The sequence below is a fragment of the Maylandia zebra genome, linkage group LG2 (assembly GCF_041146795.1).
Source record: "Maylandia zebra isolate NMK-2024a linkage group LG2, Mzebra_GT3a, whole genome shotgun sequence".
In the NCBI taxonomy this organism is placed as follows: domain Eukaryota; kingdom Metazoa; phylum Chordata; class Actinopteri; order Cichliformes; family Cichlidae; genus Maylandia; species Maylandia zebra.
Window position 1 is genome coordinate 4,425,119 of NC_135168.1, and position 16,528 is coordinate 4,441,646.

General features: G+C 46.2%; 1 protein-coding gene across 6 annotated transcripts in view; it reads left to right on the forward strand.

Annotated features, from left to right (window-relative positions):
* Window positions 1–16,528, forward strand: part of LOC112429915 (calcium/calmodulin-dependent protein kinase type II delta 1 chain) — a 76,249-nt gene that overhangs the window by 23,620 nt on the left and 36,101 nt on the right. For all 6 annotated transcript variants that reach the window (XM_076888401.1, XM_076888412.1, XM_076888370.1 and 3 more), the window contains exons 3-5: window positions 11,868–11,927; window positions 13,395–13,449; window positions 16,303–16,368. In XM_076888401.1, coding sequence (XP_076744516.1) covers window positions 11,868–11,927; window positions 13,395–13,449; window positions 16,303–16,368 — 181 coding nt within the window. The remainder of the gene's footprint in view (window positions 1–11,867; window positions 11,928–13,394; window positions 13,450–16,302; window positions 16,369–16,528) is intronic.

A 16,528-nucleotide genomic window follows, 5' to 3' on the forward strand; every position in this document is an offset into this window, starting at 1 on the left:
ATATGTGCAAGTCTACCCACTGCAGCCACGTCTGATTGGTTGTCCAGCGTGTCTCAGTGTAGAGTCTGCAAAGGACCCTGGCTCTTACTAGGGCTGGGAGATATATCGAGTTTTTTAAAAATATCGAGATATTTTCATACGAGATATAAGATGTGACCATATCCTTTATATCGATAAAGTCTATGTTACGTTATAATTATAGTTGTGGAGCCACAGGTTTGCCTCTCTTTCGTCCACTTTTGTCTCTACGCAACGTTACTCCGCCTCTCCTTCACTGAACACAACTCCCCCTCCTCCCCCATCGCTTCACCTGCAGGCAGCGACCAGATGGACACGGCAAATCTCCGTTAGCGAGTTGTGGGGCTTGACGGCGTCAACGCGCTAACGAGCTAACCACGCTAACGCCATGCAGCCCACAGGGGCTGCACGGCCTAAAATCCTTTCATTTTCTCAAACGTTGACAGCGCGCCTTATGTATGTTCTGGTTGTGCTTGATGGCCGCGAACCGATCTTAGGTGGAACACGGCGCTCAGCAATCTGTCAAAAAATGTTTTACAACTTTGGTAAGCTACGGAGCTGCACCGCTTGATGGGTTGTCGGAGCATTACGGCTGAGCCTCGCGGAGTGATACGTACTGTGCTTCGACGTAATATTACCGTACTGTGTATAAGGACCATAAATGGCAGCTGTTCAGAGACGTGGTTATGAAGCGGGAACAGAGCAGCTGTGAAATCTTTGTTATTGTGCTCAGCGTCTGTTAGTTTACATTCTGACTGCACAGTTGTGAGCTCTTTGTTATGCACAAAAACAACATTGTTTTCTTTTATTTATGGAGCATTATTTTTAATAAATGCTGATAATTTATTTTTGAGTAATTTCTTCATGTAACTCTATGCTGTATGTTAATAAAAGTGCCCGTGTGACATCTGGGACACAGTGTGACTAGAACTCTCTTTTTGTTCTTAACTTATGGCTTTAAAAAAATATCGAGATATGAATCTTGGGTCATATCGCCGAGTCCTGGCTCTTACTAGTGAAATGTTTCTGCCGCTAAATTGTTCCTGCTGAGATTCAAACTTTTTCCTGAACCGTACGATGTATTTTCATGTATTTTCATTCTTTCCATTGGTATCCATGGTGTCATCATTATTATTAGAGATGATAGTGATGTGAAAAATACATGCGAGTCATTAAACCATCATGTCCAACCAGCCTGTGAAGTCACAACAACAAACCTGACCTGCTTCAGTTGGATCGCTCCAACATAGTTATTCACACGACAAAGAGCCTCGGTTCAAATATGGAGGAGATGCAAATCCGTGGGTTGCATCACGACGGGCATCCAAATCTAATACGTGGGATTTGATTTTATAGACTTTGTGTGAAGGAACCAAACTATTCATGTCGTTAATGGTTGTTGTAGCCAACCGATGACAGGAAGAGAGGATGTCGGGCATTTTTTAAACGTATCGTATAAATAAAGAGATAACTGCAGGATTAGCTCAGAGCTGACTGGCGCCTGGTAAAAGTCTAAATGCACTTTGAGACTTAACATGAATGGCTTCAGCAGAAAGATATTAGTCTCTAAATGTAGAGCTCAACAGAGAAACCAGAGTAATAACAGCTGCTCGTTTAGGTCAAAATGTCCAACCCAGTTATGCCTGTAGCCATGGAAACATCGTGGTACCGTAACAGAGGACTGGACGAGCTACATGTTTACATGTACACAGTCTACACGGTTACATTTGGCCTCATGTGATTGTCACAGCTCATCAAAGGCACAAATGCACAGCTAGTCTTCATTATACATCAAACTTTATTTGCAGCAGTTCATTCTGGACACACAAAGTTAAACAGCTTGTTTTTCCTGTACTGGCTTTTAAACAACTCGTGTAACGAACGTGTGAAAGGATACAGAGCTTTGCTTTATAGTAGCATCTATTTTTAGCCGTCTCCTCCTCTGCTGCTCATGCAAATGTGTCCAGATTATGCCCGGCTCATTCAAATAGGAGCCTGTCTATTGCAGCAGCAGCATTAGGTGGTGGTCAGGGAGACGCGTACTTCTGTTCCACTGCAGAAATAAATGTTTGTATTAATCAAAACATGTTTTTAAAAGATGAATGAGATTTCAAAGGAGGGATGTGGACGTGTCAGAGACATGTTTGTGTGGTTGGATCCCAATATCACAGTCACATGCAGGACTGTGGCAGCAGCATATTACTGGACACAGTTTCAGATGAATCGAAGGCAAACGTGTGAACTGAGCACAGAAAGATGGAAAAAATGAAATTGAACGGGAACATTCGACTTTAAAAATGACCATCAAGTGTATTTAGTGTGCTTCTGGCCTCCTGTCACATAATGCTTGAGCAGTGACAGACTTCAGTAGTTTTCACTGCACGACTCACAGGTTTGATGCATAAGAAATCAACGTGGACACATCCTCTACTGTCTGCTCCCAGCCTCTAACAGCAGCTGTACCAGTAGTGCGGTTGTTGCATTATTGCTGTGTTTTCGTAGAAACGCTTTCATTGATTCTCAAAAACTCAAACACAACATTTCTTCTCAGTGTCCTGTTGCTTGGAAAGAAGAGAAGTTATTGAACGGTGACTAAGTACCATGTTGTAAGGTACTGGTTGGCCACAAGCCACCATCAGACTCTGTGTTCAGCTCAGAGCAATCAGCTGTCAGTGTGTTCGTGTTAGCACCACCAGGACTCGCCATGGCAACAGGCAGATAAGTGCAGGGCCTCCTTTTTAATGTTAAAGTTTTAATTCAGTCTGGAGGAATATCTGCGTCTGTCACTGCTGACTGTGATACTGAAAGAAGCGTCGTTTTAGTCGTTTTTTAGCATGAGATCTCTGATGCTCGGCAGTGTAAGCGTTTCTCCTGGGATCTGACATCGGTCTTCACTGATTGGGTGGTTGCTCTTTCACTCAGTTACTGTTAACAGGAAGACTGGCCAATAAAAAATGTCACCTTCAAAGTCTGTGATGAAGATAAGGTTTGTATCAGGCAAACGTGCTATGAGAGATTGCAGAGATGTTGAACATTTTGGTGTCACTTTGGGAGGATGAGCGTGTTTAAAAGTAACTCTGATCAAGTCGGGACAAAGCAAACCCCTATAAATGGATCTGAAACAGACCGAACTGGACCGTGACTGGAGCGCAGCTAGATCCAGTCTGAATCCGTGACCCTTATCTGGCGTGGTGGTTTGTCCTGCTTGCCTCCGTAGCCTGGTTACGCTGTGTTTTTGGCCCAAGTGCTGAAACGTTTTCTTGCATTTTGTGCGTAGCAGTGTGTGTATAGCATGTGTTAGAAAAGCTCAGTTTTTGTGACTAAGTTGTCGTTTGACACGGACAGACTGCATTTGCTCTCTGCTTGTGCAGTAGACATGGTGCACAGACTTGCTGTCGTTGTACACAACAGGTCGTGACAGGAACGTTTGTAATGTGACAGCAACCTCCACGAAAAGCTGGGTGGAACAGCTGCCAGCCAGTCGCTGAGCAGCACATTCCTGCAGTCTCTGGGAGCCGTGCAAGCCCGTACCTGCTTGGGCACATGTGCAGTAGCTCTAATTTCTCCAGAAAATGCAAACAACTGGGTGTGATGCCAAACCCTTAGAAACTCTTGCAAAACAGAAGGAAAGAAAAGCTGTATGCACACCACACTGTCTCTGCAAATATGAACCTGCAGAGAGATGAAAGCTTGTCACCCTGCGATGAGTGCTTACATCAGCCAGGGTAGAAGACCAGCAGAAGGCTCGAACTAACCGAACCCTGGCCTTTGAAGGTTCGACCCATCATTTTCACGTCTGCATGTGTAACATTGTAAATGCACACGATTCTATTTCGTACTTAATCCTAGTGTAGACAAAAACAAATCAACGCTCCAAGGAATCTCCTGCCTTCTCTGCTGTACGCCGGTCTCTGCAGCCATCCAACACATGCATAACTCGGCACACAGCGTAATGTCAGGCAAGCTGGAACAGATCTGTCAAAACGACAAAGTCTATACCAGCGGGGGCATTGAGGGTGGTCGCAGAGCCGTCGCGGGGGGGCCAGCAAAGGAAGTGTGGGAACCACTGCTGTACACCAACATGAGCACACACTTCACTACTGTACTTGAAGCCTTCATGGCAGTAAGCAGGGCAGCATTCCCCAGAGGGGGACGATCCAAACCCTCAGTATGTGACCCTGCGACCAGAGTACCTTTGATAAGCAGGAGCCTGAAACAGAAGGATTCCTGCCGAGCGTCAAACCTGCGCTGGATCCTCAGCTGTAATTATGCAACAGAGCTGCTTTGTGACCTCCGCAGTGAGAAGCCCCTGAATGGTGTCTAAAGACATATTACCTGCATCATCTGCTGGCTTTGAGAGCGATTGTGCAGCTGCTGTGATGAAGCAGCCAAACTGCTGAATAACAAGACTAACAGGCCTCAGGACTGCAGTGGAAGCGGCACCAGGTGGGACTTTAGAGCTTTTGTCGACTGTAGTTTAGGACTGAAGGTAATTTGGGACCTTGTGACAATTATCTCTTCACTTTTACAGACACAAGTGCTGCTTTCTCTGCTGGGGACGTGTTAGCTGTGGAAACAGGTTTGAAATATCCATACAGAGCATTTAGTTCGTCCTTGCCCAGCCTGTACAGCACACTGAAGGCTGTCTATCAGTCCTGCATCGAGTCAGCGGATCTAAGGCAGACTCTATTATTACTGTCAGTTTATCCTCTTTTCATTGTTTTGGTGTGGCGTCACACACAGGATCAGTTTCCCTGGATAGATCTGTTAGTTGGTAGACCATGCTCAGGCACACTTCCCTCTGTCCTGGCCTTTGCTGCTGTAGCTCCCCGACAGGTGGAAAATGTAAAAATATCATTTTTATTGAAAGGTGATTGGAAAGAAATTGAATTCTCAGCTGAAACTGTGTCGAAGCTTCTGACTCTTCCCCCTCGTTAGTGAGACTGAACAGTCACTGTGAATGGCCGAGTGCAGACGAGTGCATTCTGCTGATGGAAACTGACCCTGGATCAGAACAGTGATGTGGGGTGTATATTGTGTTGGATGTTTCTGTCGTACTTGAAACTCTGAGCCTTTGGTCGCACGGTTCTTATTCGTCTCTGATTCCTGACTGATGTTGTTTATCAGTCATTCATGGTCACATGGTCAGAGCTGACTGATGACCAGGTTCACCTGTTTGCAGTCAGACAGACGCAGTGATTGTTCATTCTTCTTCTGTGGTGGATGACCAGCAGCAGTGATGTTTCATCAGAAGATGGGGTCACCGTTATCCGTCCCACGCGTTGTCTGAGGCCTCTGGTGGTGGTTTCCTCTTCTCTTCCCTGAGGCCGAGCTTCCTTTGACCCTCTGGCAGCACTCACCACCTGCTTTGGGCTTTTTGTTGTTGCTGTGCGACCGTAGACAGGATGCTGTTCGTAGTCTACACTTTTTAAAGAAAATTAGACTCGCAGGACGTAAATGTTTACCTCAGAAATATGTGCTCTCCAGTGGACCTGCGACCTTCTTCCACCCTCTCACACTCACCCGACAGTGACTCACTCAAATGTGCGTCACTGTTGGCACAGTAAACAGTTTTTATGAGTCAGCGTGGCGGCTCGTAGAAAGCTGCACAGCGACTCTGTTACAAGCTTCCATTAAGTTAACACGCCCGAGGTGTCCGAGGCTCAGTTGTTCCTGAAAACAGACGCCAGCGCTTTCCTTACCTGGTGCCAGGGGCGCTTCTAGGATCAGAGCTTTGGGGTGCCGAGCACCCAGAGAGCTGCCCAGCCAGGCAAGGTAACCTTTACTCGTCACGATGAGACGTCTTCCCCGTCTTCCCCGTCTCTGTCAGTCCCTGCATCCCTACATGTCTCCAGGTGTCCCGAGTTCCCTCTGACTGTGTCCTCGGTGCATTTAAACCTGTTCCTCTCTGTCCTCGTCGTCTGCTGTCCTCGTCTCCGCTATCAGGCATCATTATTTTACCATCTCTGTGCAAGTCTGCAAATTTCTTTATTAAATCATGAGATTCCTAAATTCATCAAGTCTCTCTGTGCCTGGGTCACAGAACATGACATCACTGTTTTCTACATTTGAACAATTTAATCCCACATGTGTGAAAGAAAAACACTTTTTTAAAGTCTGTAACAAAACCATCAAATCTGATCAAGGTTATTTAAACGCTGCTAAAGAAGAATGGACTGGAATAAAAATGCATATCCTGACCTTCATTACTGGTTTCTTAATAATGAATGATGCTCACAGTGAGGAAGGAGTAAACTGAGTGCAGTTTATGGACAGATTCACTTTTAATGTGTGTGTTTAATATAATACAGACACATAAAAATGATCCTGATGGCTGCAAATCAAAGGTCCCCCTGATTTAAGTGTAGATGTGTGGAGTTCACAGCAGCACGTGTGGGGTGATACTGACACACTGGGGACAGACTGCAGCTGTGGTTGGATGGAAACCTGCAGGTCAGAGGTCACTGTACATGGTCTCGGATTACCTTTCTAAGAACTACAGCTGATTACATCAACTAGCAAAAATCTGCTTTTCCTCAAAATATTTTCACAATAAAAGAAAACAGTAAAGTTTCCCTGAAGTGCTGTAAGTTACAGGATCTCCTGTCAGATAACTGGAGAAGCCCTCTGTGCCAGGAGGGGCTGGATGGCCTCGACCCTCCATGCAGTAATGTGCTGGGTCACTGGGGACCAGTATGGTGACCAGTACTGGCAATGCTGTGTTAGGAACGTCTGAAAGGTTGCATTGTACGTTGAGAAAAGTCATTTTTGCAACCCATAAATATACATATAAGACTTCTAAGAGCTGACTGTGGGAAACATCAGCCTAAATCTGGCTCTTTAAGGGAAATCCAAAGGCTTCATCCCCTCAGCTCGAGCAGGCTCTGTGCAGCACACGGTCTCACTTAGCTAGCTGCATTGTGACAGGTCATGTATTAAACTGCTTCCAATCACACCTGCACACGAGAGCCTGGCAGCGTCTGCAGCTCCACCACGACATGAAGCCACGGTCATCATGAGCGCTGCTAAAGGATCTGCCACTGGAGCAGACTGAGACAGCCGCACGATCGGCTCACTGACGGCGACTGTTTGTATCGCTCACGTTCTCATGGCGAGCCTGTGCGGGCTCCTCGCCGTGCACGCAGGAAATGTGCTGGAAATGCTTTGTGAAGAGGAAGCCTTGTCTTTGTCCCCAAGCCTTCTTTCATTTGCAGCTCCCTCCCCCAGGCTGCTGGGCTCCTCGGGGGTTACTCTCTGTGATACCAGCATGGGGCCTGTTGCTGTTTTGTTCTTTGCTAAATGCATGGGGCAAAGATAAATAATCACGTCTTTTGACGAGATTTAATGAACCACAGGTGTTTCTCTGTGGAGGAAAGGTCAGAGGTCATGGACTGCAACCCGTTCTCTCACTGCAGCGATGCTGCTGTGGCCGGATCGTCTGTTTGGGGACCAGATGTGCTTCACAGAGCTGTGGAGGCGGCTCCTTCCATCCAGTGGACACGTTGAAAATAGCTGTCGGCCTCATTCTGGCGCCTGATGACGCTGTTCAGAGGCTCATCGGGGGTTTGTAAATGGGCCAGTGTCACAGCGCGGCCTCACAACTTTGTTCGTTTCATGAAAAGTGTCACTGTTACAGGACTCCAGGGCTTTATTCTTACAGCTCGTGTGGTCTCTTATAACACAGGTACAGAGACAGACAGAGCTGAGGACTGACGTACAGGACGTCCATCTTCATGCTTTGTCACATGTGATTTTGAATGGATGAGTTTGTCTTTGATGGTGGAAGCAGCCGGCAGCTCTTAGAGGAAGCGTGCACCGATGAGGCTTTGGGGTCGGCGTTGCCTCCATGAGCAGCTCCAGCATATCGCTGAGGTTGATGGTGCAACCAGGAGAAAAATGTAAACATGAAGACGCACAAACCTGTTTGTGTCGCCGTGTTTGATTACAGACCCGCAAATACAACTGTTATTTACTCAACACGCGGTGCACTGTTAGCACTGGACATGCCAAGGCATCCTTTTACACTCGTGTGTGTTACGGAGCTGAACTGAGCAGAGTCAGTCTGCTCGTCCAAGCAAACGTGGACGGTGGATGAGGACAAGACAACAACCGTCCCTGTTCTGAGTTTGTTGCTGCTGAGGCTGCTGTGACATCAGTGTCTGCTTCACACTGTGCGTTGTGTTTGTGTGTTTTTAGCTTCACATTTCTTACACGTGGTTCAGCTCGTCGTCACATTTTGATCTCAGACGAACCTGATTGGATCCAAAATGTTCAAATGCTGATTTCATGTATCCAGAGGAGGAGCTGTCCAACCCTGTGTCAACAACATCCTCGCCCCTAAACTGACACCCGGCTGGAGACGGTCACGTCTTAATTCAGTCAGTGTTTCTGAGGATGATGGGCACAAGTCTGATATCTCTGTGATTTTACAGGAAACCTGTCAAATCTCTAAAACCCTGAGAAATGAGGAAGCTGAAGATGCTGTCACAGCACCGTAAGACCTCACATTGTGCTAAATTAATGTTGAACCATTGCACGTTAAACACTTTCAGTCGACTTGGATGTTTTTCTTACTCCAACCTCTCCACGTTGGCTTTGGCGTGACTCAGTGAGGTTGTCCGTCTCTTGGCCATGTGACGGCCTGACCACGGCCGTGTGGCAGCTGGACTCGGTGGCATTGATGGATCGGTGCTAATATTAAAGAGCTGTTTCATATTGGTCCACATAAAAAGAACAGGACTGAGCCTCCAGTGTTCGGAGGTGCTGATGCTCAGCGCAGCACTCATGCTGCTAATCCTGTTACGTCACAGATTAGCGGCGTGCAGCCACACGGAGAGAGTGGGTGATGTCGGGACAAGAACATCCCCCAGTGAGCACCGGTCCCTGCAAAAGCACAGCCCATTGGTCCGATTAGGAGCTGAGGAGACGAGGTGTGATTGGAACATACAGCAGCTGCTACACAACATCTGCACTAGTCTGTGGTCTCTCTAGATTAGGATCAGTGTGGAGTATAGACGACAGCATGTGGTTGCATGTGCAGTTTGCTGCTGGGATGTAGCAGTTACCTCCTCCAGCTGCTCTTTCTTCATTTTTCCATCACAAATACAGGACGATGTGTGTGCAGTGTTTACTCACAGTGACCTCCAAAGGTCACAGTGAGAGACTAAACATGCTGTATGCGAGTCAAAGCTTATGGCCTAATGGGGCCTTTCCACAGTTTAATGGTTTCATCAGAGTAACAATGGCTCATCAGCACAAAGTAAAGATGGTGTCAGACCTGCCAGCGCCCTGCAGACATGTTGCAGCTGAGCCTGATTCCCACTGCCAGTCCAACTTCTTTTTCCATATTTGCACGTGAGGATGATGAGAAGCAAACCAGGTGAGGAGCAGAGAAGGAGATGCATATTCAACAGGATGTGTCATGTCACATGGTTTCATGCTGAGTACAGAGTTTAATCTCAATCAGAATACTTTATTAATCCCAAAGGAAATTACAGCAGGCAGCACGCTGATGCTGCATGTGCACTTACAAAGGAAGCCTCTGACCAACTTTACACAAACATCGACCTGCCTTCTGCATGGAGGGCGTTGGCTGATGATGGCGCTTTGCTCAGGCCTTCATCACACTTAGGACTTAAACTGCTACTGTACCAACTAGGGCTGGGCCATATTATACCGTTCACGGTAATACCGGTATAATGTTAGGCAACGATAGGAAAATGAAATATCGCGATAGAATATGAGTAAAACGCGCATGCGCAGTGCCTTTGTTTTCATACGCACATGGCCGATTGTTGAGTGAAACAGATGAACCAGAATTAGTTTGTACAAATGGTGCAACTTCCGTGATGTGGAACTGGTTTGGTGTTTGTCCGTCAGATACACAACAAAGCACATTTTTTTGTAGAACATGCAAGCAGCCGTCGTTATTGTCGGACTAAGATGTTCTTAAATCTGGGAGTAATCTGGGTCCTAAACTCCATATGCTTCAGGTCAAACAACACTGCAGCATCACTGAGAGTTAAAAACTGTCTAAATTCTTTCATCTTTAATAAAACGAACAGCATTGCTGCTTTACCAGGTGTAACTATAAAGTTTAACTTCCAGGCATCCATGAAAACAAAAGTTATTACATTTAACGGAGTTAGAAGTTAGCAGGAAGCTAGCGGAAGCTAGCGGAAGTTAGCTCGCTAGTTTCCTAAACATGATATAGCATGTTCTGACTGAGAGATTTCTGAAAAAAATCAAACGTACACCTCTGCTATCACTTCCAACATAAATGAAGACAGGAAACTAAACAGCAGTGACGTTTGTAGGGTTACTGAAGTTGGGCTAGGTGGTATATAATGATGTGCTACGTGATCGCTAGCGACACAGCTATGTTAGCATAACATAAACAGTGAAGCTGGAGGACGAACACTAACACTTTTCCACTTATAAAAGTTAACGTTAAAGTTCCTGATAATTAGAGACAAATGCAATCGCATGGCAGGATGCTGTAAACGGACCAAACTTCAGTCAGGAGAACAACTGAGATAATCCATCCACAATATGAGGTTAGTCATTAATATACTGCAACAACATGGGAACAGAGCAGCTGCAGAGAATTCAACATTAATGAATCAATGGTACAGAAGTGGAGGAAGCAAGAAGAATGAGTTTAATAAAGTTTGATTTATCTGACTGCTTTGTTTCGCTTAATGTGTCTTATAATCCCGTGCACCTTATGGTCCGAAAAATACGTACTGCACACTGCAGTTTAATGTTGCAAAGCACCTCTTTTTAACTTCAGTGGATATTATACATGGTTATGCTCAGGATATGTCAGCCCATTTCTACTGGAAATGCCTTTTGGTTAAACTTTTAGCAAGGAATTTGCATTTGCACTGTTACATTTTTATAAAGCTTTAATGTACATAAAAACCAGCTTCTTGTTTAAGTGAAAATAAATGGGAGGTTGTCTTTTTGCGCTAGTAATGTTGTGGAGTTGTATTTTGTCTCGCATCAATTATATCGTCAGTTATATCGTTATCGCAAATTTTCAAATATATATCGTGATAAATATTTTTGGCCATATCGCCCTGCTCTAGTACCAACAACATCTGGACCATTAGAAATGCAATAGGGATGCGTAACATCCTGCATGTGGTGCATGTTTCTGTGTGTTATCACACTGATCAGCCTGTGAACCATAAGTGCTTCTAAATTATGACCCGAACTCTAAAACTGCACGTTCTTACAGAAAGCACGGACACGTTAATGTTTCTTTCTGGATTTTCTGCCACAGTCAGAACTGTTGTCTGAAGGTAAGACACGAATGCAATCAGGTAACGTGCTTACACGAAGCTTGTCTTATACAAAAGGCTTCTGGTGTCTAACAGGAAGCAGCTTTGTTGATGCTCCTTCCTGTTGCGCTGTCAGACTGACCCAGTGAAAACATTGAGTCGTGTGGCAGCCTGTGACAGGCTGGTGATCTTTTGGGATGGACCACGGCAACGAGAAGCTTCTGTGCCTAATATTATGGCTGTGATTGACAGCCTTCAAGAAGACGACTGGAATGAAGAACAGGGTAAAAGTGTGAGCGTGGTGGTTAGTTGTCTGGTCCTGAGAACATCTGTAATAACCTTCTTTTCCAGCTGTTTCTGTCAGATGATGCACGTCCGCCTCGTTTAGCGCTGTGAAAGGCGAAGAATAGACTCGCCGCACACGCTCTGCACCAACGGCTGCGTCACGCTTGTGTTTGACGTGCCAGAGCTCACATTTCCTCGTTTCCCAGGAGGGAGGTGCTGTTTGTGTAAACGCCGGTCTGAAAAAGGCTCACACAAATATGGTCTCTCTTTGTTTTTCAGATCACCAGAAGTTGGAGCGCGAGGCCAGGATCTGCCGCCTGCTGAAGCACTCCAACATCGGTAACTAGAGCTCCTGCTTCACTGAGGACATTACAGTTTTATTTATTTCTGTCGACAGTGAACATGAAAGGTCAGCCTTTAAAGGCTGCCCGTGACGTCACATAGCGGCTCTGCCAGGATATTCGCCCGTGCAGCAGCTCTCCTCAATAACTTCATTACTTCAGTCAAATCAGAAGAGCTGAGTCTTAATCTTAGGGTTAGGGCTGCCACAGCTCTCCTGGCTTCTTTGCTCTGTTGAGTCCTCAGAACGAGTGCAAGAGCACACCCCCACTGCCTCATTCCCCAAACTACCCACTGCAGACTCACCCGTCCCTTATTGCAGCACAAGCACAAGGATACTTTCCCTCTGAGCCACAAAGACCTGCAATTATCACCTCAGCAATGACTTTGTGGAAACTGTCATTTGTTTTTCAGTCCTTCTAGTGAAAAAAGAAAGGGACGGGGGAAGTGACAAATGAGGGGATGATGGGGGTTATTTGGTTTGCTGGTCTATTGTGAGCTTGTCTGAATCGGACTAAGCAACACGTGAAATTGGAGGGTTTAGTGTGAAAGTGATGGGGTTTGTGTCCCTGCTCACAGCACGAAACCAAGGCTGACTTCATTCTGCTTTAACGTGGTTTAGTGTCGCACAGACGTGCTGGCTGAACTTACAGGTTACAGAAGAATGCTGCTGTATCTATGTAATGTGCTCTGTTGTGTCAATAACATGAGCTCAGCTCTTAGTCATTTATACGATGTCTAAATCGTGTCTGGACACTAAATATATGTAAACACAGATGAACGGGAATAAAAAGACTAATTTATCTATGAGCAGTTATTTTAGAGATCGTGCTGTTAGATTTACAATGTGTCCATATTTGTTTGATCTTTAGCAAACAAAAGGCAGCTGATTAAGATCAAGTTTGAACAGGTAACCGTACACTTGGCACGCCTCTTACCAGTATCGTCCCAGCAGCATCCAGCTCCACTGCAAGCTCATTGCAGTGACGGATCTCTGATGTCGGCCATGAGAGGAGCTGATGGAAATGCCAAAGATCCCCACAGCGAGAGCGTTCCCTTTGGTCTCTTCATCCACTCGTATGTTGGACTGTCTGAGCTTTCGTGAGCGCTGCTGTTAGAGGAGTCTTTGATAAAGTCCATTATTGGTCACAGCAAACGTGTCTTACATGTGGAGCATGAAACCAGCATGTGACCTGTTGTTTGCCGAGTTCAAGCCCAACATCAATCAGGCAGAATTAGACGTGAAGAGTTCTCGATGTGTTTTCAGAGTAATGAATAAATCGTCTGCAGTTACTTGTAAAGTCTGTTTCCACAGGTCCACAGGTAAAATGAACTGTGTTTAAATTGCTGCTGCAGATCTCTGCACACGTGCAGATCTGAAGTAGAAAAACGCCGTCCTCATCAGCTGCTGGTCACGTGGTGCCGGGGCAACAATGAAAACGTAATTTTCCCCTCCTTCTCCCACAGTGCGGCTGCACGACAGCATATCAGAGGAAGGATTCCACTATCTGGTCTTTGACTTGTAAGTGCTGCCTTTGATTGTTACATGTTCCACTAATGCACCACGAAACACGTGTGACTGCGCAGACCACACCCACATCTCACACAAGACGGGTAACCTCGCCGCTGTCCCATGCACCGCCGCCGAGGCATCTGGGGAGCATAAATGCAGCGTGTTGCTTTACTCTAGGGCTGGGCGATATGACCCACAATTCATATCTCGATATCTTTTAGCTGGATGGCGATATACGATATATATCTCGATATTTTTTAAAGCCATAAAGTAAGAACGAACAGAGAGTTCTTAGTCACACTGTGTCCCAGATGTCACACGGGCACTTTTATTAACATACAGCACAGATGTACATGAAGAAATTACTCAAAAATAAATTATCAGCATTTATTAAAAATAATGCTCCATAAATAAAAGAAAACAATGTTGTTTTTGTGCATAACAAAGAGCTCACAACTGTGCAGTCAAAATGTAAACTAACAGACGCTGAGCACAATAACAAAGATTTCACAGCTGCTCTGTTCCCAACTTGTACTGCGTGACTGAGCCTGGAGTTTGAAATCCACTTCAGGTGCCATTTATGGTCCTTATACACAGTACGGTAATATTACGTCGAAGCACAGTACGTATCACTCTGCGAGGCTCAGCCGTAATGCTCCGACAACCCATCAAGCGGTGCAGCTCCGTAGCTTACCAAAGTCGTAAAACATTTTTTGACAGATTGCTGAGCGCCGTGTTCCACCTAAGATCGGTTCGCGGCCATCAAGCACAACCAGAACATACATAAGGCGCGCTGTCAACGTTTGAGAGAATGAAAGGATTTTAGGCCGTGCACCACCTCTGGGCTGCATGGCGTTAGCGTGGTTAGCTCGTTAGCGTGGTTAGCTCGTTAACACGTTGACGCCGTCCAGCCCCACGCACGGGGCGATCCACACAGTAACTCGTTAACGGAGATTTGCCGTGTCCATCTGGTCGCTGCCTGCAGGTGAAGCGATGGGGGAGGAGGGGGAGTTGTGTTCAGTGAAGGAGAGGCGGAGTAACGTTGCGTAGAGACAAAAGTGGACGAAAGAGAGGCAAACCTGTGGCTCCACAACTATAATTATAACGTAACATAGACTTTATCGATATAAAGGATATGGTCACATCTTATATCTCGTATGAAAATATATCGATATTTTTAAAAAACTCGATATATCGCCCAGCCCTACTTTACTCCATCTGCTCAGGCACATCCTATACTCCTGCATCCATATAAACATATAAACACGCTGAGATTACTGCTGGCTCACACAGATGGCAGGTATCTGTTCCAGAGTGTTAGGGAAAATATTCTAAAACACTTCTTCAGTAAAGACTCAGAGAAGAGAAACACACAGAGTTCTTGCTAGCAAGGGCAGCCTCCACTCTAAGAGACTCCAGTGAGAGAACTGCCCTGGTCTTTATTTATACTCCATTGAACGTGTGTGTGTGTGTGTGTGCGTGTGCGTGTGTGTGTGTGCGCGTGTGCGTGTGCGCGTGTGTGTGTGATCAAAGGTGCAGAAAGTCCGTTTTAATTCTGCAACAATCTTGAATTCTCCCAACCAATCACAGCAGATGGCCCCGCCCCTCCCTGAGGTCTCTTCCTGTTAGAAGGGAGTTTCTCCTTCCCACTGTCGCCAAAGTTGTGCGTCCACATTGAAACGGCCGTAAACGCTGACGGCCTGCCTCATTTCTGTCTGCTGCTTGTTTACTCTCCGGCTCTTTGAAGCGTGGCGGCAGAATGACGAGGAAAAGCAGCGAGTTTTTCAAATGGACTCACAATGAGGAGGAGTTGCTGCTGCGAGTAACACAAAAGTACAAAAGCGAGTGAGAGTTAAAGATGTGAAGCACAGCTCTCTGCAGCTTTAACAGAACAATGCTGTGTAACGCCCTCTGCTATCTTTGGTTAATTGGTCACATGACTGCACCACATGACTGACGTGCGTCATCTTTTTCGAAAAGGCTCCGGGTTCGATGTCCACGCTGTGACGCAAAGATGACGTTTTCTAATGTTTCCGCTTTGGAGAAAACGCTGAGTTTTCCTTGACCGGAAACGGCGTCTCAGTGTGGACGGACGCCAAACGGAGAGAAAAAACCTTCGTAGGAGTCAGGATCCTTCCTCCAACGCTGCTCAGTGACTGCCTCCTCCCTGCTGGGTGTCATCAGCTGTTGTTTGCAGTCATATCTGGCAGCCAGAAAGGAAATGGCTTTCTAAACTCGACGAGCAATAATAAGATCAGAGGTGTGTCTCCTTCCTGGCCACGAGCATCTCCTCTTTTCCCTTCATTGAATCATTGCCAGTATGGATGCCGGGAGACTCTCGCAGTGGGTTAAACCACAAACCCTGGATGAGAGAGGGCATGGCTGCAGCACCATCAAGTTGTTAAAGGGCATTTAGCTGATTTACTTGGCTTAACATCGTCTTTGAACATCTCCAGACTCAGCTGCAACCTGATTCAGTTGTTAGTGCCACTTGATTTGATCTGTGTTACTTGGAAAATCTATCTGACTTGAGTCATGGAAATGTTTTCAGCTGGAAGGAATTCCCCTCCAGCTGAAACGGTAATATTGTTGCCTGGCTGCATCTGCTGGGATCAGGGTTTTCCTCCTCGTGTTCCCAGCTGGGCCCAGTCCCTACAGAGGGATGGAGTTTCTGCTCTAACGTGTGAGACACATGTAGCTGTAGCCACTTTAAAGAGCTGACGTCTCTGTGACCAGCAGTAACTTCAACAAACCAGTCTGAATGGGACCAGTGCTGTACGTGTGCTGGAGCCACACATTCCCCCTGCAAATGAAGTGAAACCAGCTTGTTTCTGCTTTTTGTTTCGCTGTGTTCGTTCCCAGAGTCACTGGTGGCGAGCTGTTCGAGGACATCGTTGCCAGGGAGTACTACAGTGAAGCTGATGCCAGGTCAGTGTGAGCTCTTTCCTTTCTGCGTTACTGTAGACGTGTCATGTGACTCGCTCTCCCTCGGCAGCAAAGGCGTATTCATGCAGCCACAGTGAACTAGAGCAGACACACAATGACAGCTGATCACAGTGGATGTTTGCAAAGCTCATCATGCCTCACG